The sequence below is a fragment of the Xenopus tropicalis genome, chromosome 3 (assembly GCF_000004195.4).
Source record: "Xenopus tropicalis strain Nigerian chromosome 3, UCB_Xtro_10.0, whole genome shotgun sequence".
NCBI classification, from domain to species: Eukaryota; Metazoa; Chordata; class Amphibia; order Anura; family Pipidae; genus Xenopus; species Xenopus tropicalis.
In genome coordinates, this window is record NC_030679.2 from 100,464,669 (window position 1) to 100,486,129 (window position 21,461).

The 21,461-nt window shown below is 37.0% G+C and overlaps 1 protein-coding gene across 6 annotated transcripts in view; it reads left to right on the top strand.

The window, feature by feature from the left end:
- nedd4 (NEDD4 E3 ubiquitin protein ligase) overlaps positions 1–21,461 on the top strand; it is a 75,374-nt gene that overhangs the window by 36,879 nt on the left and 17,034 nt on the right. For 3 of the 6 annotated variants that reach the window (XM_002940255.5, XM_012959605.3, XM_031899173.1), the window contains 13 exons: positions 1,587–1,637; positions 3,686–3,747; positions 6,376–6,478; positions 7,497–7,663; positions 10,464–10,578; positions 10,657–10,821; positions 14,118–14,183; positions 15,687–15,812; positions 17,128–17,319; positions 17,766–17,843; positions 20,119–20,173; positions 20,251–20,309; positions 20,851–20,916. In XM_002940255.5, the coding sequence (XP_002940301.2) occupies positions 1,587–1,637; positions 3,686–3,747; positions 6,376–6,478; positions 7,497–7,663; positions 10,464–10,578; positions 10,657–10,821; positions 14,118–14,183; positions 15,687–15,812; positions 17,128–17,319; positions 17,766–17,843; positions 20,119–20,173; positions 20,251–20,309; positions 20,851–20,916 (1,305 nt within the window). Of the gene's footprint in view, positions 1–1,586; positions 1,638–3,685; positions 3,748–6,375; positions 6,479–7,496; positions 7,664–10,463; positions 10,579–10,656; positions 10,822–11,727; positions 13,482–14,117; positions 14,184–15,686; positions 15,813–17,127; positions 17,320–17,765; positions 17,844–20,118; positions 20,174–20,250; positions 20,310–20,850; positions 20,917–21,461 lie in introns of those variants that run through there. The other 3 variants (XM_031899174.1, XM_031899175.1, XM_031899176.1) reach the window with 3 other exon arrangements.

Sequence of the window (21,461 nt, forward strand, 5' to 3'; positions counted from 1 at the left end):
TTATTCACAAAGAGAAAATTAGAAGGATTAACCAACAGTAGAGCATACATTTGTTGGTTTATCAAGCAGGGTAACAGGCAAATTAGCATCCATTAGCTAAATCATGCTGAACATGCCACTTAGTTGGCACCCATAATTAGTTGAGTGGGGAAATACTCCATGTTGAGATAGCTGTGGGAAAAATACTCCATGTTGAGATAGCTCTTCTCTTTCTTATATTTGAAGAATTTAAGAAGAATATACTCTGCTAATAATGTTTCAAGTAAGCCCTGTCGCATAAGTTACAAGTGTAATAAGAAACACATTGAGCTTAAAGTAAAACAGGTAAATAAATATATTATAAAATAAAAAAAGAGTAATCCAGTACCATGTCACTGGCAGTATACCTGTGTATGTAGTATGTAGTTGTGTTTACTATGCAGGAAGAAATGTGCCTTTGGTTGTATAGTTCCAAAAATTGGTATATAAATAAAGTGATATGGTATAGGTATGGGAACACTTATCAAGAAAACTGTCGCCCAGAAACTGAAAGGCCATCTCTCATACAGTCCATTTCAAGCAAATCATTTTGAAAAATGATTTCCATGTTTTTTAACATAATTAAAAATTATCATCTTCGACGGGGAATGTTCTAGACTGTGCCAGAAACAAAGTACATTGTATTTACAGTGTTTTTGTATTTTGTTACAGTGAAATTATTTTTCAATTTACATATTCAACTTTATTTAATAAGCTGTTTGAATGGTTTGGTTACATGACATTTCTATATCTGTATTTTGTTATATCTATCTATGTGATCTGATTAAAAACACCTTAGAAAATTTGGAAAGTGAGTTCTGTTTTAAAACATATTTGGGAGTACAAAGTACTCAGTACAAGCACACAGTAGAAAGAAACACATGCCTATATTTCCCATGTGACCATATTTGTTGTGGTGCAGGCAAACACAGAAAGGTGGAAAGCAAATTGATGCATTCCTGCAGATAAAAACACTTGTCTGTTAGAGCCTTTATTAACAAACTGAGCAGGAAAGAACTCTACTATACAGCAACAAAAAGAAGTGATCTACTTCTTGACATTTAAAAACACAGTTGGTGTTGGACCAGATATTTAAAAACATTCATATTGTATAGGTATAAACCTGTTTATCGTGTGGTTGCTATTGATTCACCTGTGATTGACTGCAGAGGAGTTCCAGGCTTTTAAATGAACCTTTAATTGTTTCATAGTGGTCATTATACTATAGCTTATTAGTAGCCAGTCACAAGGTTAGGTCTTGCTTAGTGGGATTGAACTATTTAAATGCAAAACACCTTATGGTTTAGGGTCAGGTGTTGTTACCTGACCCTAAAGTCCTCAGTCTACTGTAGATTGCTTCATAGCATGACAAGGAATTGAACTAATCAATTTAAAAGAAAAACATTTGTGTTGTATGTTTTGGCTTTAAAATCAATGAACTGCAGTGTAAACAAACATTTTATCACCACTTGAGTTCTAAATCCATAAGAGGTTCCAGCAAATGTTTGGTCTTATGAAAGAAAAATATCTTCACCAAAATCTAACAATTAATATTCTTTCCCTTTTAGACCAGAGATGATTTTCTTGGGCAAGTGGATGTTCCTCTTCATCAGTTACCAGTATGTTCCCTCTCTCTTACTGTGGTTTTGTATGTTAATTGTGTTAGTTTTCAGATATGACTAAAGCTGGCCATACACGCACCAATAATATCGTACAAAACCTCTTTTCATACGATATTCGATGCATGTATTGCAACTCGGCGAGGCGACCGATATCGCAGGAGGCTGCTGACCGTTGGGTCGGGTTAGAAGATTTTGATCGGGCACCATTGAAGGTTCAGGGCTGAATCGGCAGAAGGAGGTAGAAATCCTATTGTTTCTACCTCCATAACTGACGATTCAGCCTTGGATTGGAGCGATCTTTCATGCGACCATCGAAAGATCGAAAATCGCCACGTGTGTGGCCACCTTAAAGTACCCAACAGACCAGATTAGGTAATAATACGGCTGTTGGCATGCTCAAAATATATTGATTACATAAACACATGTATGCCTGACGTATAGAGGAACTATTATGTGACTGACAGGTCAGATTTATACATTTATAACAAGTACGGATGTTTTTAAAAAATAAAAAATGTGGGTTTTATGTTTAATTTAAGAAAGCCCTTTTATTATACAGCTTTTTACGGCTAGGTGACAGGTCCTCTTGAATGTTACTCCTAAAGTCTGAGTATAGGATGGGGCGATGCATAAGGGTCGATTCACTAAAGTGCGTTAAAACGTGCGCTATTTATAGCATGCGTTAAAAATGTTATTGCATCTAATTTTTCGCATTTTAACGCACGACTCACTAAAAGTATATTTGCGTTAATTTAGACGCGATGCTGTGTGCGTTATTTAAGTCGCAAAGACTATTTTTGTGCGGTATTTGACGCGCTGATCAATGCAACGCGCACAAATAGTCGCCGCGTGCGAAAAAACGCGCACCATATTAGCCCTACACGGCATTACTTTCGTAAAACTACTTTTATGAAAATGATATTTCCCTGCATCACTCTAGGGCCAACACATACTTGAAATCCCACTGCAAAGTCCTTATTTTATTGCAAAAAAGCTCATGAGCTGTACTTTTCTATAATTACCGCCTGCCTCAAGTAGGTGTTAATTTTCACACAGACAAATGCGATATTTAGCGCGTGTTTGTGAATCATGCGTTAGTATTATTTCGGCGTGCAAATTAAGGCATGCGGTAGCACAAAATTTAACGCACATGATAAGTGACTTAACACATGCGTTAATACTTTAGCGAATTGCGCGTTTTTGGTTTTTTTTGCGTCAATTTTTACGCAAAAAAGCGTGCAATAAAACTTATTGACCTTTAGTGAATCAAGCCTATAGTCTTTTCTGGCATATAAAAAGAAAACACATACCTTTCTAATCTGAGGTGTATTGATTGTCAGTAACAGACAGGAGTAGTCCATTTTGAATATGAGGATAGAACATTTTTAAGAGAAAGCAAGTTTTATTTTATAAATCTCAGAAACTGTTGATGATTTTATGCAGAGATTTGTGAGCAGAATTTTTTTTCAGTGAATTCAATCCAACTTCATAATTTTGATGTAAATTAATTGTAATGCTATTTAATTACAAATTAATGATGCATGATTGATTGCATTTATGGTGTTTTCAATTTCTAAATTATAATGGAATGGTCTTAGTGTAATGATCATAATATTAGGAGAAAATCATGCAAAAAAGCATATCTGTTTTACATGTTAAATTGCATCAGTACAGTTAGTTACCTATATCAACTAATTACATTTTTGCTTTCAAAACCATTTGCTGAATGGTTGCAGTCATGCAGTTTGGTACCTTTGTTGGTGTATTAGATTCAATGCATGGCAGCAATAGAAACTGACGTTAGGAGCTAATAGCTTGTACAGCAGAGAGACAAGTGCAGTTTTATGTAATTTAATCAATGAGTGGTTAAGTGCTTTACATTCTATTGGTGATAAATAATACATGCCTCTTCTTGTGACAATGAGGCACTTATCTTTGAGTATTATATTTTAGCTTGATATTGTTGAGCACGTATTTGACTTCTATGATTCAGGAGTACAATTTAACCATCCTTTGTTTTATTCAACCATATTGTTATAAACCAGACAGAAAACCCACGGTTGGAGCGACCATATACATTCAAAGACTTTATTCTTCATCCAAGAAGGTAAATGTTTGCTTTTTCACTGTTAGGAATTGTTATAATGCATAGGTATTTAATAAATAATTCATCAGTTTGTAAGTGATATGTGATATTTGGATCATTCATTCTCATGTAAGTGTTAAATTGATTTCAGCTCATATTTATTAGCAAAATTAACTGCAAATAGTACTTTTTAAACTGAAATATGTATTGGCTGGTTAAGCATGTGTTGAGTATTTTTTATCATCATCATTGGAATTTTTGACATAGCTGTTTATTTTCAAAAGTAAATGATTGCACTTCAGATGTTCTGTGGAAGTTCATATAAGAAATGTTATGGTAATTGTTGCTTTCTCTGAGTTTGGATTCTTTACGTCCTTTCTAGTCATATCGTTGAAAAAAATATGCTTAGCTTGAGCTTGGGATAAGTCATGAGTTGGTCATGGTCATGCCTGTCCATCTGATCTAAAAATCACTCTTCACCTATTGCAACAAGTATGTGCTGCAGTTTTACTTTTCATTTGTGACGGTCATGAGAGGGCTTAGGAAGCAGGTAGATATGCTGTTCTTTGGCAATAATGCCCTTGTCGTCGCTGTGATTGTTTTCTTGCATAACAGTCCATTTTGCATATAAAAGTTTGCCTCAGCTGGCCCTTGACCATTGAACTGCAAGTACGTTCTTAGCGAAAGGGAAAGTTGCAAAGATGTTGCCATGTATTGGGTTTTACAGTTCAGTACATAGGAAGACGTGATCTAGAAGTGATATAGCAGCTGTCCTGCACTGAGAATGTTGCTTATCTGACCCTTATATAATAAAGTGAGAGCAAACGTGATCTGTTATCAGTCATACCATAAGCATATGGCAAAGTGAAACAGGAGGCAGGGAGAGTGGCAGAGGAGAACCTGAGATGTCAGTAAATGGATTATAATTGATTGCTATCAAATTTATCACAAAAAATGGTTGGGCTGCAAGTTCATATTTTGCAAGTGAGATGGCTGGGTCTTAAAGGAGACATATCCTATAAAAATTATGAATGTGCCAGTGAATTATACTCCTCTAGATATTGAATGATTGTGCTTAAAAATGTTGTGTTTCAAACTGATTTTTTGAGAAATTCCACCAAAACCTCACCAGCCCCGCCCACTTCCTGCTGGCTGAATTCTCTGGATGTGCAGGGGAGCCGGCGGCCATCAGTACAGGCAATGTAGTATAGGAACCAATCAGCTGCTATTCTGACCTGATAGGGAACTGAAGCCTGTCTGTGCTTGTGTGAGTGCAGGGCTGTGATTGTCTCTCCCCCTCCTACTGTGCTTCTGGCAGGGACCGTTAGGACACGCCCACCCTTTATTTCACACACCGACAGAGAAGTGATAGGATCTATAAGGAGCTCCAATAAAGGGGCCATTGTTACAGATAGGATTAATGTTTAGCCCAAAGGGAAACCAGCACCGTATATTATTCATAATTGCCTACAAAATTAGGGTTTTCCCTATTTATCTAATATGTCTCCTTTAAAGGAAACATGCTGATGATAAAAACATTCTGTTTACAGCTTGGTATTTATTGATACCAGCCAGTACCAGTAATTTGTGTTTTTTTAAGACTAATTTTACATGGCATTTTTATTTGATATTCATTTTCACAAATATTATACTGTTGTACTGTTATAGAATATCAGAAACATAATTTTAATATGTTTTCCTTGCAGTCTGCCACTTTTACTACAACCTACATTTTATGAAAGCCTTTTAGTTCATGGAGTATTTACTTAAGTAATGCAGGCCTTAGGATCCTAAACATAACATTTTTAAATAATGTTGCTTTCTTTTCTGGAAGCATTTGGAATGTCTTTACATACTTTTAAACCACATTGTTGGATTCAGAAACATATGTTAGGTTTTTGAAGGTTTCATTCCTGGTCCTTACACATAGGTATTTTTATATGGCTATTTAATATGTTTATGTGGTAGCTAGAGATCATTTCTCTTGGCTATAAATTCATATTTTGACAGTGCCTAATAAATATCAAGCTTAGGGGTTGTTGCCAATTATAAAGCAGAAAATGAGACTCCTGTCATATAAGCTGATGCTACAGGGCTTTATTATTATTATTATTAAATTCAAATTCAAATTTCACTGGTTTCTGAACTACCATGTAAGTGAATCCAAATTAATAACTAATTAACCATGTATCGTGACATTTATATTCTATATATACAGTATGTTGTGAGTTGGTCCCTATGCTCCAGTAACTAACAGCAGTACAGCGGATGTACTCTGAATCAATAGAAAAGAAGATGGGGAGCTACTGGGGGGTGGGGGGTACGGGCATATTCAGAGGCACAGCTCAAAATAGGGCTGTGGTTGCCTTGGGATGGCGCAGAAGCCAAAAACATAATGTGCAGCATGTCTGCCCTACTTCTTTAGCCAAGCTCTAGTTCTTCTTTATGTAAAAACAAGTTGGTGAAATATGCCCTCATCATTATAGTAGTTCCTGCATGCTGGCAAGCCATTCCAGGCACCGAGCCTTCACCTAGACTGTCACTTTTAACCCACCAGTGCCCATTTGCTCCATTTATTTCACTAAAGAAACTGCAATATTCTTAATTGAATTTGTGTGATAAATACAGGATAATTTGTATTTTTTGCAGCCACAAATCACGAGTCAAAGGAAATCTACGGTTAAAAATGACATATTTACCTAAAAACAATGGATCAGAAGATGAAAATGCAGAGCAGGCTGAAGAAATGGAGGTAAACTATGTACCCTGTACCAAAGGGCCACCAAAGTGGATTTATTACATATATTTCAATTTCTTATTTCCTTGGCTGCACACATCCCCTAATGGTCCCCATGTCGCTTTGTTTTCCGAAGTTGTGCAAGCTTCCCCCCTACTTCAGAAAAACAAAGCACTGTGTATGCCTTCCCACCGGCTATTCACTTTATTGCCAGTGGGCAGGTATTACGGGAAGATTAGTCGCCTTGGCAGCCGAGATTTACCACAGACGACTAATCTCCCTGTCAGCCATGGCCCTAAATCAGATTATCCTTTTGTTTAACCATTTACCAGGTAGTATATATTTCCGGCTTTAGTTAACAAGAGCATTATTAAGGCTGTTTTAAAGGGAAAATATTCACTCTTTTTGGCATACGCTTATTCAGTTCGGACTGAACTACCAAAAATAAATGTAAATGCATTTTTTACACATATGTGATTCTTCAGATTGAAAAAAGACCATGGTTATTTGACTAACCATTTCCCAAGCCCCTTTAGACTCTCAATGTAATGCAACCACACTCTCGCCTTATTTCATTGTGAAGTGATGGTTTCTAAGATTTAAAATCCTCTCCTTTCCAAAGAATCTGTAAAGCATCCACTATGAAAAGCAAATGGAATTCCAAGTCCCAGGTTTTATCACTTCACAATGGAAAAAGTGAGGGAGAGGTTGCATTATATTGTGAGCCTGAGGAAGGTTGGGAATGGTTCTTCAGAGTATAAGGGGGTTCTTTTCAGTCTGTAGGGTCAGATATATAAATGTATTAATGTATATAAATGTATTTTTTTACACTGACATATTTTTGGAAGTTCCAACATTTATTCTCCTTTACTACATAAGCCCAACTGAATGAGCTTGTTTTAAAAAGTGGGGTATATTTTCTCTTTTGCTGTTAGCTGTAGATGGAGACAATGTTCCATCAATGTATAATCATATTTGTCTTACAATTTAAGAGTACCTAAAACCATGTCATATTTTTTTCTTGTCTTGCTAGCCTGGCTGGGTTATACTGGACCAACCAGATACATCTTGCCAACCTCAACAAGAACAAGAACTTTCCCCACTACCTCCAGGATGGGAAGAGAGACAGGATATCCTTGGAAGAACTTACTATGTCAGTCATCAGTACAGAAGAACACAGTGGCAAAGGCCTACTATTCAGTATGTGGTTTAAATGAAAATAATTTCTATGTAATTGTATGAAGTATTAATCAACATCACATTCACTTTTTTTGTCTACTTGCTTCAGCTGTTCCATTTGGTTAATTGTGTAGCCACTTCAGTAGTAATATGTCATTGCCTAGGACAGTGCAGTTACTTACTGTAAAGTAACACTAAAATTTTTAAGTAAAAAATCTATTCTACCCTGCCCCAATAATTGCCATATCCTGCACACCATTTATTACTTTGAATGCTTTATTAGAAAATACCTGCTAAAACTTGGCTTCCGGTCTTTTGAAATAAGGCGATACAGCGATGCAGGGAAGAATCCACTATGCGATGATCGATTGATAGATCCTAGCCTTTCTTCTGTATAGGAAGGAGTCAGGCTAGGCTCCATCAATCGATCGACGCATAGTCTATCGAGCCCTGCATCGCTGTATCGCCTTTTTTCAAGCCAAGTTTTAGCAGGTATTTTCTAATAAAGCATTCAAAGTAATAAATGGTGTGCAGGATAGGGCAATTATTGGGACAGGGTAGAATAGGTTTTTACTTTAAAATTTTAGTGTTACTTTTTCTTTAAGTAGTTCAACTTAATTCTCTTTATTATATAAATCAGAAACTGGGGGAATTTAAGTCCTTGCTCTTAGTAAGAGCCAGGCCTGCACGCTAGACTTAAGTCAGGGAGGAAACAGCACACAGAAAGCCACAAAGCCGTGGGCATTATACACTAGTGGAATTTGGCATAATTTTTTCTTTCTTAATAAAATAAATTCTGAAATTGCAGATTTAGATTATCTGCAGTTTTGAACAGTTTACATTTTGTTTTTATTAAATGTCTTTATTTGAAATAACAGTGGAAAAGGATACATTAATTTTAGAACTGGTATCGTATTTTCGAACATAATTTTCAGTAAAAGAATGAATGATAATTAACAACATTTTCAAAGAAAAAAAAAAAAAACATTGTGACCTGTTAGTTAACAAGTATTTCCAGTTTCAGTTTTTAGTCAGGCCATAAAAGATATTCAGTATTTTTACCATGAGTTTACAGGTTGTAGCATTCCTTCCTGGTTCAAGTTGGTTAGTAGTCAGTCAACGTGGTGACTCCTGGGTGCTTCATATGCCGAAGATGGCCTCTGAGGTTCTGAGTGTCGTAATGTTTGCTCTGCCTCACGGCTTAATAAGTTGTTTCGGAGTGTTTCGGTGCTATACCAGGTGGTGTGTTTAAAAGTTAGTATTGTTAGGTGTTTTATAGTTTGGGGTAGGGAAGTTATGTATGTTAGCCATGTATCAAAAAAAATTGGAGTGTGTTTTTATTTGTCGGTTAAAGTGTCTATCCAGTCAAGATGGAATATTTAATGAAGTTTTTGTTGTACTGGTGTGATGGGGGGTGGGGTGCATGTGAGAGCCATTGTTGCAAAATCGCTATTCTGGCCTCTGCTGTCAGTCTTTCGATATATTTGCCAAATATTGCCCATGTTAATGTGATGTGAACAGTTTTTCCTGATAGTTTTCCCCAGTAACTGGCAATTTCCTTCCAGAATTGTTGTATATGTGGGCATGACCATAAACAATGTATGAGATCTGCTCTAGAATTACCACACTTTATGCACTTGTCAGATGAGTCCGTACCGATATGGAATCTTTTGAGTGGCGTGAGGTATGATTGGTGTTAGATTTGCAGGGACATTTCTTGGTATTTGCTAGATGGTAAATATTTCATTGCATGAGTATAGTTTTGAAGTATGTTTTGTATGTCTGTTTGGCGGATTAGTTCCACCTTTTACATTTTTCCCGGGGTTATCTGTTATGGTTGATTTGAGTTGTTTATATATTTGTGAGGTTTATTGTATATGTTTCTTGTCTTGTCCAGAGTTTGTCTTATGGGTTATTTATATCGTTGTCTGTTAATTGTGTCAGTTTTTGCTTTGTGAAATGTAATAATTGTAATGTTGGTAAAATTTGGTCTCTTAGGAAGAGGGGTATTTTTGCATTAGGTTTGCAATAGGTGCTATAGTGAGGTTTTCTGTGGCTAGATCTAAGATGTTCTGCAATCCTTGTGAGTGCCAGGTTTGAAATAGGGCATTGTTAAGACCTGGTGTAAAGTCCTTGTTTCCTATCTATGCCAGGTGCATCGAGTTGTAGGGGAAAGGTTGTGTCTTTTTCTGAGTGAATGTCAGGCTTTATAAGTATGTATAAAAAGAGGATTGTTTTGCATTTCTTGTGGGATGTTTTGAAGAGGAGTATGTAAGAGGTGGTTCATGGAGGCTTCTTCCACTGAGATTTCATCTATTGCTAATGTCATGTAGATATTTCTATGATGTAACCAGTCTCCTGCGTAAAGTAGGAGTGCTGCTTCGTTATGGTCTACTACGTTTGGGAGGTTAACACCTCCTAGTGTTTTGGTTTGTCTGATATAAATGACGTGCCTGCATAGCTCTGCCACCTGAGGCAGTTTTCTTAACTTGCCTCATGGCAGGAGCACTCCTGGATCCCTCACAGTTGGTCAAGTTTTTAGAGCTAGGTCACTAACCCCCTGACAGCCAGACAATATTTGTAGCTGCATGCTAGAAAAAGGAAGAATAGGAAATCTGATAATTCAAAAACTATACTAAACAAATAATGAAGGCCAGCAGAAAAGTTACTAAAGTTACTTATTATAGGCCAATATCTGTTATACGGTACATTAGCAGATTAATGTCTTAATCTAAATGGTATGGGTTAAGACTCAAACTGGTACACAGTGTATTCATTACTACTCCAGTGGTTAAATAGTGCATTGTGAATATTTTTGTAGAGATGATACTGCAGCCAATGAAAGCAGGAATGTTCAGTTAGAGGAACAGCATCATCATGCATTCACAACAAGGAGGCAAATATCTGAAGAAACAGAAAGCAGAGATTCTCCAGAGGTAAAACAAATTACATTCATGCAATTGTTACATGCATTTTTTGTCTGTTTATTAATGTACACAATTTATTTCTTGTAGAGCTGGGAAATTATAACAGAAGATGAAACAACAATCTATAGCAACCAGAATGCCCAGCAGGGATCTGCACCAACCAGTGATGCCCAGGCACAAATCACAGAAGAGCTTAGTATAAGGCTTAACATTTCTGGGAATATGCCAAACAGCCGACAGAGCTCTTCCAATGTAAGTCAGTTTGAGGAAAATACTAATTAAAATTACTTCACTGACTGAACAATATTACTATTAGACAGCTGTTTCCATCGTAGCTGTCTTACCAAATTAACTTGAAAAAATATTAAGTGTAAATTGTGTAGTACTAATGCAGAAGTGAAACAACCTAGAATAAAGTAGAACTAAAGGTTGTTTTGAGTAGAGAGCCTGTGCACAACCTACTCTCTTTAACCATTTCCAAAATGCCCCCTGAAATACAGAGTTGCACAGTGGAATTGTTTTGCTTATGGAATTTCTATTTATAGTTTTAGCAAAGATGTAAAGATGTGAGGAAAATTAAAGGAGAAGGAAAGGTATGATCACTGGGGTGGTGCAAAAATGTTAGGCACCTCCCCCCAGTGATTTTAATCACTTACCTGATACCCCAGACTGGTGCTCGGGGTACTGGTGAGCGAGTGACCTTCTTCTGTCTTTGCATCGCTTGCACATGTGCAATATAGTGAAAGCTGAACTTTAACAAAACCAGCTTTTTCATTGTACTGTGCATGCATTGGCCTTGGGATTGCAAAAAAAGAAGACAGAAGGAAGAGGATCGCTTGCGTGCAGGTACCCTGAGCTGTTGCAGGTTTCTGATAACAGGGGCACCAGCCCCCGGGGTATCAGGTAAGTGATTACAATTACTAGGGGTTGCCTAACATTTGGCACCCCCAGTGATTGTACCTCTCTTCTTTTTTTAAATTACTGGTGCATTTCCAAATTTGAATATAATTTGTAATGAGCCCTAGAAAGGAGAAGAAGAGAAAATATTCCCCCTTACTTTTTGACATGAGCTCATTCAGTTGTGCTTATGTAGAAAAGGTGGATAAACACTAGCTGAAGTGTCAGGTATAAATATAATTATATTTTTGCTTTACACAGATACACCTGATTCCAAAGATTGAAAGACACCATAATAACTCCAACAAGCTGTTTTCCAAGAATCATTTTGCTGAGAATGTAATGTAGTTCCCTCCCTAACTTTGTTTCATTGTGAAGTGATGGATTCTGGTACTTGAGGTCTCTCTGCTTTTTATAGAGGGTGGCGCGGACCCACTAGAGAGCAGAGGGACATCAAGTCCCAGAATCCATCACTTTACAATGGATGTGGTTGGGTTGTATTGCAGTAAGAATCTGTGGGTGTAGGAACTGGCAAACACACTGACAGGCTTTTATGGCTAACCTTTCAGTCTGTGAAATCAGGTAGGTCTGTGTAAAAATATTTTTTTATGTTTTTCTGGAAGTTTAGATGTTTAGTGTTTATACACCTTTTATACAAAAGCCCTGCTGAATTAACTCATGTCAAAATGGCTGGTATATTTTCCCTTTCTGCCTTTATAGATTGCTTTAGAAACAGATTAAATGGTAAGAATGTGGCCCTTATTGAGTGTTAAAGTCTTAATTTTGGTCCTTTGTGTCATTTAACTTATGCCTGGATTTGTTTGATACTAGCAGGACAAAAATTGTTTTGACACTTTGAAATTGAATAGGGACCATTTTTGTCACTTTGTGCCCTTGCTTGTGCTTTTCATATGCTTTGCATTTCCACTGTGCTAATATGTGCTTGGGCTAATATCTCTGTGCCAGTTGGTGAGCTAAAGTTGTTGTTCCTGTCAATTCAGTGCACTCATGTATCACCAAATTCAGCTGATGTGACAGTGTACTCTGTGGCAGCACAAGGCAATTATAAAGGAAGGTCTACTATTTATGGCAATGGTACCCTGTTGTTGTGTTGTTTGCAGAAAATTGTGTGCCCTGTGGGTGACAAACTCGGCAAAATAAACATTGTATTGAAAAGCCTTCAAATTGCCTGTTCACACAAATGAGTCGATAATAACATGAAAAGGCTTCTGCATTTTTGCCTGAAACTGAGGTTCAATTATCTAGGACCAGGAAAGTTTGAGGTTTTGCAATTTTGGACAGTTTTTGACTGGTAATTGCAGGCTTTCAGCTTAACAATATTCTTCAGCCATAGCATTCATGGTCTTAGCAACCAAAACTGTGTCCGAGTTGCTGCCTTAGTTATATTGGTATGTTAACTTATAATGCTCTTTATGTAGTAAATAAATATTAACAAACAGGAATTGCCTTGACAAATTACTTGATTACAAATTGTTGGGGTGTTCTGAGTCCACTCATGCCTGCCTTTTCTATATCTGCTTTGTTGTGTCAAGGTTATTTGGTGGTATGTATACTATTGCTATGTGCAATTGTGAAACTCCTGTTTGTTAAAACTTATATAATCTATAAAGAGCATTATATGTTAAAATGCCATTTGCTTCCTTGGCTTTTTTACTTACAAATAGATTGTGCATTGAGTAAGTAATTATTAGTTGAGCCTGATATCAGCATAAAATAGAAAATTAATGTAAAAAGCAAAAGCACTCTAAGATTACATCAATTCATGTTTTGGGTTTATATCCCAGGGAATAATGAAATATATGAAGCATAAACACAAGCCTCCATAATAGTGATATGTGAATTAATGTATTGCTAAAATGGCATTTCATGGCCATGTTTCTTCTCTGCACTTTCAGAATAAGAAGATAATATGCAGCTTTACGCTATTAAATACCATTAAAGGACATGTAAAGCCTACATTTGCCTACAATGTATATCAGTTGGGCATGTCTCCCCCACCCAAATGGCATTATTTGCACTGCATATATCCCCTCTGTTTGCCAGCACCATCGCATTTTCCAAAGCAAATAGTAGCTTTCACCCTGTGGCCATTTTTCCTCAGATACATTTAAACTTGCAAACAGCACACACACAGATTCTTATTCAGCATACATTTCATCAAGAATACAGTCTCACACAGGCATAACTGTCTCTGATATAAAGTTCTGCTTTGTTTGAGCACTGCAATGGTAAAGTTCAGGAGAAGCTAAGGAGAAAAAAATTGAAGCAGACAGCTAGAGCTGAGTTTCTGTGGGAACCAGCAATGCCATCTCTTCACTGGCTGCTAGACTGGAGGGTGTGTTTAGTAATCTGAGCTTAGAACAACTGAGCATGCCCACAAGCCAACAGTCAAGGCAAATTCCTGAGGGAGGGGGCAGAGTGGGTTACAGGAGGAGAAGGAAATCTAATTGATTAAGGAGATGTTGCAGCCTTACTATTAACCTCTGGACAACCAGTGTGGCAGGTATTGAATGATTTCAAAGAGGCTGTTCACTGATTAAATTTTTGTGTGTGGGGTTTACATGTCCTTTAAACCTATGAAAGGTGAACTATCATTTATTTGCTAATAGACTCACATATATTTTATGAAGGTTCATTCCAACAGAAGAGAGAGCTTGCAGTCATACACTTCAGAAGAACTTCCTACGGTACCAGTTGTAAGGTTATATTTGTTTCATTATGCATGATCCTAAATTATATTTATCACTGCCTCTTTATCAAGCTTATTTTTCTTTTTAACATTTATTTATTAAGTAATTATTTTCGTTCACTTCTATAATGCATTAAATTATAAAATGCTGAATGGAGGAAATTAGTCAAATTAGTGTGTTAGGTTTTATTAAATGGGGGGTCTGTCACCCTAAGAAATAATTCCATATTCTTTTTTTATTGTATGACTCAGGTAGAATAAACTTTACTTACACTATAGAAATTAACATCTAGGAAGTGCTAAATGGAAAGTGAAAGTAATTGCTTGTCCGCTGCTATGCTAGATGTAGAGGTGGGGAATGCAAAATATGATTTACAGCTGAGATATTTTAAATGAGTTTATAACAGTTATGAGTGTTTTAATACAAAAAAGAATTTGGGTTTCTTGTATAATTTAAAAAGAACATTTGTTATACAGCTTCTTATGTCTGGGTGACAGGTGCCCTCTAAACATTTTACTGCTTTGTTGACAGTTTTTTAAAAAAAAAATATTGGTTGCAGGTTAATAAGGTTGTAGGGGAGCAAAAGCACAGCAAAGAATTAGCCTAGAAATGCTATACCTTAAGACTTACTGCAGCAGCCCTACAGTAGCTATATAGCAGCACTGCATGAAAACGTTCCATAATACAAGGCCACATTATATTGTTCATTTAGAAAACATTTTTTGCGCTGCATATTTCAGATCTCCCAATAGAGTGTAGAGTTTCAATAATATTCAAGTCTGGGAGCTATGATTACTGTTCTTTTTTTAAGTTCTTATAAACTTTGCTTAATGCAGTTTAAGGTTATGGCAGATCATTGTGTTGCAGATAAAGGGTGCGCAGAATCCACTATTTTGGGATTCGGCCAAACCTTGAATCCACCACAAAATATTTGGGCAATTCTTGAACTGAATCCTAATTCAGGGGTTAAAGACAACCGGGCACAGCGTGTGTTAAAAATGTAAATTTCCGTTGAAGTGAAAAGTAACAATAACAATAAAATTGTAGCCTCACAAAGCAATATAAAAAATCAGAATAGGACATTATATAACATACTGAGAGTTAACTTGAAGGTGAAGCACCCCTTTAAGGTAAACAATGTTAGAGAGCAGTACTTATTCAGAAAATATAGTTCTTCCTTTAGACAGATGTGATTCTTGTACTGTACCAAACACACATTTTCCACTGGCAGCTAACCTTTTTACTCGACCCTCTATGGTGATCTGTTTCATGAGTGAATTGTATTTGTCTTTCATGGTTTCAATAGTTTTAAATAACTTTCATTGTTTATAATGCTGAAACTTGTAGCTGTAAACACTGAGCACATTGATGCACATGGGATCCTGTTGCTGTTTTTCAGCAATTTTACTTAGAACTAATATGGTGAGAAAGTGTTACAGATAACGTTCAAGTACCTGTACCACAGATAATACCCAAGTTTTAGGTTAATTTCCTTCTTGTTTTTACCAGTTATTACCTACATCTTCTGGATTACCACCTGGCTGGGAAGAAAAACATGACGATAAAGGAAGATCATATTACATTGATCACAATAGCAGAACTACTACTTGGGAAAAGCCAAGTAGCCAAGCACAGGTAACATAATTTTCACTCCTGGATCTTAATGTCATCAAAGAGGAAAACAAGCAAAGCATTTTTGGAGCAGTATTTGGAGCAACTTTTTATTTTGTAAAAATAAATTTTTATGGGAAAGGTGATTTTTTGCCTCACATAGCAAAAATTATATTAATATCTAGTGCCCTCATCTTGCTTTCAGGGAGTTTTAGTTGACCAGGCCTTGAATTATAGCAGCTGCACTTCAATTTATCTTGTTTCACCCCAGGTTAGTAAGTTGTAAAACAATATCAGACATGCAAATGACTCCATAATGTCCCTGTGAACATTTGTGAATCCAGAATGAATTTAATAGCACCGATACAGCTACTAGCTTACCTAAATATTTTTGAGCCCTACAGAAAATTTAATTTAGGGCCCCAAACATTGTAAAGTTGGCCCTCTACACTTCTGGGCACCCCTGGAAGTGCAGGGTCTGCTTCTTCTGTAGTGACTGCCCTGGATACAGCCTAATGACTCAGATCCATATATATAAACTAGCAGAAAGCCAGTTTTGATCTCTTTAGCTCTCATGAGGTCAAGATATTGCTACTTCCTATTTGGTGGGGGGGGGGTTAGGATATAAGGAGCCCAAAATGGTTAAAGTCTGTCATTTTATTTGGCAGTGCTAAGGGTGTAGCACGAGGCATGTGAATACCTTCTGTTTTAAGAAGGTTTTACACTACAGGACATGCATTAGGAAGGATTTTTCAGCTCCTTATAGCCCATCAAAAACATGATGGTTCCTTAAATATCAGAAATCACTGAATGGCTTTGGAGGAGTTAAAAATAGGACTGAAATTAATTTTACAGATGGTAGGAAAAGTCAGTTATAATTTATATTCATGCCATAGTATTTTCATTAGACAGATTAAGGCTGATGTCAGACGTGGCTTATTCTCAGCAAGCAATAAATGCTTGCTGAGAATATGCCCCGCTACTGTAAATGCGTCCTACCTGTGCCTGCACCCGAGTGTATCTCATTCATTCGGGTGCAGGCACAGGTAGGACGCATTTACAGTAGCGGGGTGTATTCTCGGCAAGCGTTTTTCAGGTTGCCGAGAATACGCCACGTCTGACATCAGACTTAAGAAGGGAATATATTAAAAGCACTAATAGTCCATAAAACTTATATCACTGCTTTAAGTGGTCACTTAATGTACTTTTGGGCCAAAACCTGCCTGTACCTGTGGTGTCAGGCATTATAGTCATTTACAGAACTGTGTTCGGACATTTTTCTGCTGGTGGGAAACCGCCATGTGTACTGTAAGCCTGATTGTTTGCATTTTTTTTAAAGGGACCCACGGAAACTTTCCAGACTTCATCTGTCCAGAATGTCCCTGTCATTTTTCAACCACAAACAGCTACCAGGGAATCCACACAGTTATTGGAAACAGAACAAAGATTTCTCCCCAAAGGATGGGAAGTGCGCCATGCACCAACTGGAAGGCCATTCTATATCAATCATGTAACCAAAACAACCACATGGGTATTTTTGCTTATTTACTATATTTAAAGAGTTATTTTTATTGTAAAAAAACATTATAACACCCAATTTCACCCCTGTCCACACTCAGGATTTCCTTATTGTTCAAATACAGTATATGTTATATTTATCAAGCAAATATATATTCTGTAGAGTAGCACATTAAGGAGCAAATTTGTACTGTCTTCTCATGTTATCAAAAAACACCCACACAAATGTATTTTCTAGTGGAGGTGAGATTGTTGTAAAGAGTTTCCAAGCAACCCTAGCTACTAGTCAGGTAGAACTAAGGAATAGGTTTTGTTTTGCCAATAACAAGCATAGAGCAAGATTTGCCATCACTTGCCTGTTATTTTCCATGATCGTGTGAAATTGAAATTTGAGTGCAATCCAACCCTAAAACTGAAATAGTTTTGCTACTTAACATATGTTTATTTATTTTAAAAAAGGAAGACCCAAGATTGAAGATTCCAGTACAGCTAAGGCCAAAGCCCCCCATAGATCTATCAGATCTGGGACCACTGCCTGTAAGTTTTTATAAAATCAGCATTATGATTTGTATTATTTTATAGCACTAACAAGTTACAAAGTACTTCACAGAAATGGCCTGCCCAAGTGAGGCTTACAATGTCTACCATGCACACTCGAATTTCTTGAGAAGCCAACTAACCGGCATGCATATTTTATTGGTTTACTGGTTTTAGGCACAATAGAAAAGCTTCTAATTAATGATTCATTTTGTTCAAATTTGATGCCTTACTTATATATTAAAAAAAATCAAAGAGGAGTACTTCGGTATTTATGAAAAATGACCAGGTGAAAGTGAGAACTTAGCATATAAATAAAGAGGCAATGCAATTTACTATCCAAGAATGAGATTTATCATACATTATCCAGAAAGCTCCGAATTACATGATGGCCATCTCCCATAGACTCCCTTTTAATAATAATAAATTAGATTTTAAAAATAATTTCCTTTGTCTCTGCAATAACGAAACTGTACATTGTACATTATACTGTACCAGCTAAGATATAATTAATCTTTACTGGATACAAAACAATTGGTTAAATATAAAAGAATTACTGGTATGATTCACTTAACTTGGAGTCTGGGTCCTTCTAAAATGATTATATCACTTATTGACCCAGCACCAGCAACAACTGAAGAACGGTTTGGAGTGCAGACGCATAGGCATATTTATATAGGTATGGGATCCATTATCCGGAAACCCATCCAGAAATTTCCGAATTACAAGAAGGCTGTCTCCTATAGACTAAATTTTAATAAAATAATTGGAATTTTTAAATTTTTCTCTGTAATAGTAAAACAGCACTTTGTACATGATCCCAGCTAAGATATAATTAATTCTTATAGGAGGCAAAACAATCCTTTTGGATTTAATGAATAATTAAATGATTACATAAAGATACCTTATCCAGAAAATCCCAGGCCATAAGTATTCTGGATAACAGGTCCCATACTTGTATGCATATATACAGTTGATATAAAAAAATCTATGCCTGAAAAGTGGCAGGTTTTTGTTTAATAAAAAAAAACAAAAAAACACAAGAACTTATTCCACCTTTATTGCAAAATTGGCATCTATACAAAGAAGTTAAAAAAACAAATTAGAAATATTTTGTGAAAGATGGGAATGGAAAATCATACAAAAACCTGGTTGCCTTACTGTGCACAGCCTGTAACAATGTGGGTGCTTTCAGAATCAACCAATCATATTCAGTCTGTCAGTCTGATTGAGCTCAGATAAAGTTTATTTGTTCCTGGTGTTATAACTCTAAAAGCCATGGTCCACAAAAAACTTTTAAACATGAAAGGGAACTCATCATTGAAAGATAGCAGTCAGGACAGGTGTACAAAAAAGTATCCAAACATTTGATGGAGCGCAATAAAGATAGTCATCAACAAGTGTAGAAAATACAGCTCAACAGTGACTGTACCAAGATCAGGACATGTCTCTAAAACTGATGTGAAGGGAGATACTGGTTGTTCCCTATATATGACAACAATCAGTCGTATTCTTCATATGTCTGGGTTCTGGGGTAGTGTAGCAAGATGATAGCCTTTACTCATAGAAGATCAAAATCCAAGCCCGGCTTAACTTTGCAGAAGGTATACCCAGTCTCCCCCAACCATGTGTTAAAATGTATTATGTTCTGATGAGACCAAGGTTCAACTATTTGGCCATAATTTCAAAAGGTTTGTTTGGCACAATAATAACACAGCACATCATCATAAGAACACCATACCCACAGAGAAGCTGGAACCTGTGTTTTAGTCAAGGTGGTTGGAATCATAAATAGCTCCAAGTATCAGTCTATTTTGTCACAAAACCTGATGATGATGAGGAACTTCACATTTCAACATGACAATGACTCAAAGCATACATAAAAATCAACAAAGCAATGGCTTCACCAAAGGAGGATTGGTCTTCTGGAATGGCCCAGCCAGAGCCCAGACTTACATAGGTATTTTACAAAGTACAACACTCTGCGGGTCTTTTCAACAAGACCAAAGTGTATTTTTTGAACCTGCAGAGTGCTGAGCTTTGTTAAATACCTAATAGGCACCAAGGTGCCATTATTTGCCAAATTGTGCTTGTCACTGCAGTAAGCTGCATTGCATAAGGTCACATTTGGACCTAACTACAGAAATATATGGCAACTTCCCTCAAGTGATGGTTCCCTGGTCTTTTGGGGAAGATTCTTTTTGTTGCATTCTGCACAGGAATCTCTGGCAAAATAGAATGTAAAATACTAATATTGTTTAACCATCTCTTACAGCCTGGATGGGAAGAAAGAACTCATAATGATGGAAGAGTATTTTACATTGATCACAGTAAGCTATTTTTTGTATTTACTTTTTCAAAATATTTGTTGTAAATTGCCTATAAAATAAAATATAATTTGTTTTAGACACAAAGCAAACACAGTGGGAGGATCCACGCTTACAAACTGCAGCAATAACTGGACCAGTAAGTATCATGTTTATTACCAAACCTTTTCGATTCTAGTTATTTGTTTAGAAAAAACTCAATATAGGTACACATAGGTATCATTTACAATGCACAACACATTGTGCAAAACAAAGTTAAAAAAATGGCCACAATTAGCCATTTATCTACCATGTTTATGCACCTTGCATTGTACAAACAGCAACAGTCCTCTGTGTTCTCTTGCATTAGTTAGCACTGTATTAGTGAAGTGAAGGCAGGGGGAGGCACGTAGATGTCCCCTCTACCCGCCCCCTACCTTGCGTGTCCCCCTAGCACCCCCTAGGAAAGTAAATGACCCCTAACCTTAATATTACTTGTATTTCCATTAAAGAAGATTGCTTTCATAAAGCAGATTTTATGTTTATTCCTTTACATTATGCTAATGTGTGTTCACATTGGCACAAATGCAAATTTATATCTTAAACAGCAGTAGGATTGGCTAAACCACACATTTATCATCTTTTCATGCAAATTTGTATTCAATGTTCAATTCTAATATGAATGTCCTTCCTCCTTCAAGGCTGTGCCTTACTCCAGGGATTATAAGAGAAAGTATGAATACTTCCGGAAGAAATTAAAGAAGCAGGTAATTGTCTCCCAGTTTTAGCACTGTATGCAGTGGCATAACTAGATTTTACTGGGCCCCAAAAGATTGGTAAATTGACCTATATCAAGAGATATTGAAATACCGTATATACTCGAGTATAAGCCGAGTTTTCCAGCACTCAAAATGTGCTAAAAAAGGAATCCTCGGCTTATACTCGAGTCAACTAGTACCAGCGCATCAGTTTCAGGCAGGATGCAGACACGTTGAGCCGCTGGCAACCCCCCAGAGCCCCTCCTGCGTCGCCCGAGCACTCGAAATCAAACAACTGCATACAGGCATCAACCTCCCTCCCCCGTGTCTCTCCTACCGATGTGCACGTCGCCTGCATGTCACTCTGTGTTGCGCCTCCGGATGCTGTCCCGAGCTCTCACAATCCTGCCAAACTTACTAGTACCGGCGCATCAGTTGCAGGCACGTCACGCCCGAGTACCCCCCTCCCTCTGCGTGTGCGTGACGTGCCTGCAACTGATGCGCCGGTACTAGTAAGTTTGGCAGGATTGTGAGAGCTCGGGACAGCATCCGGA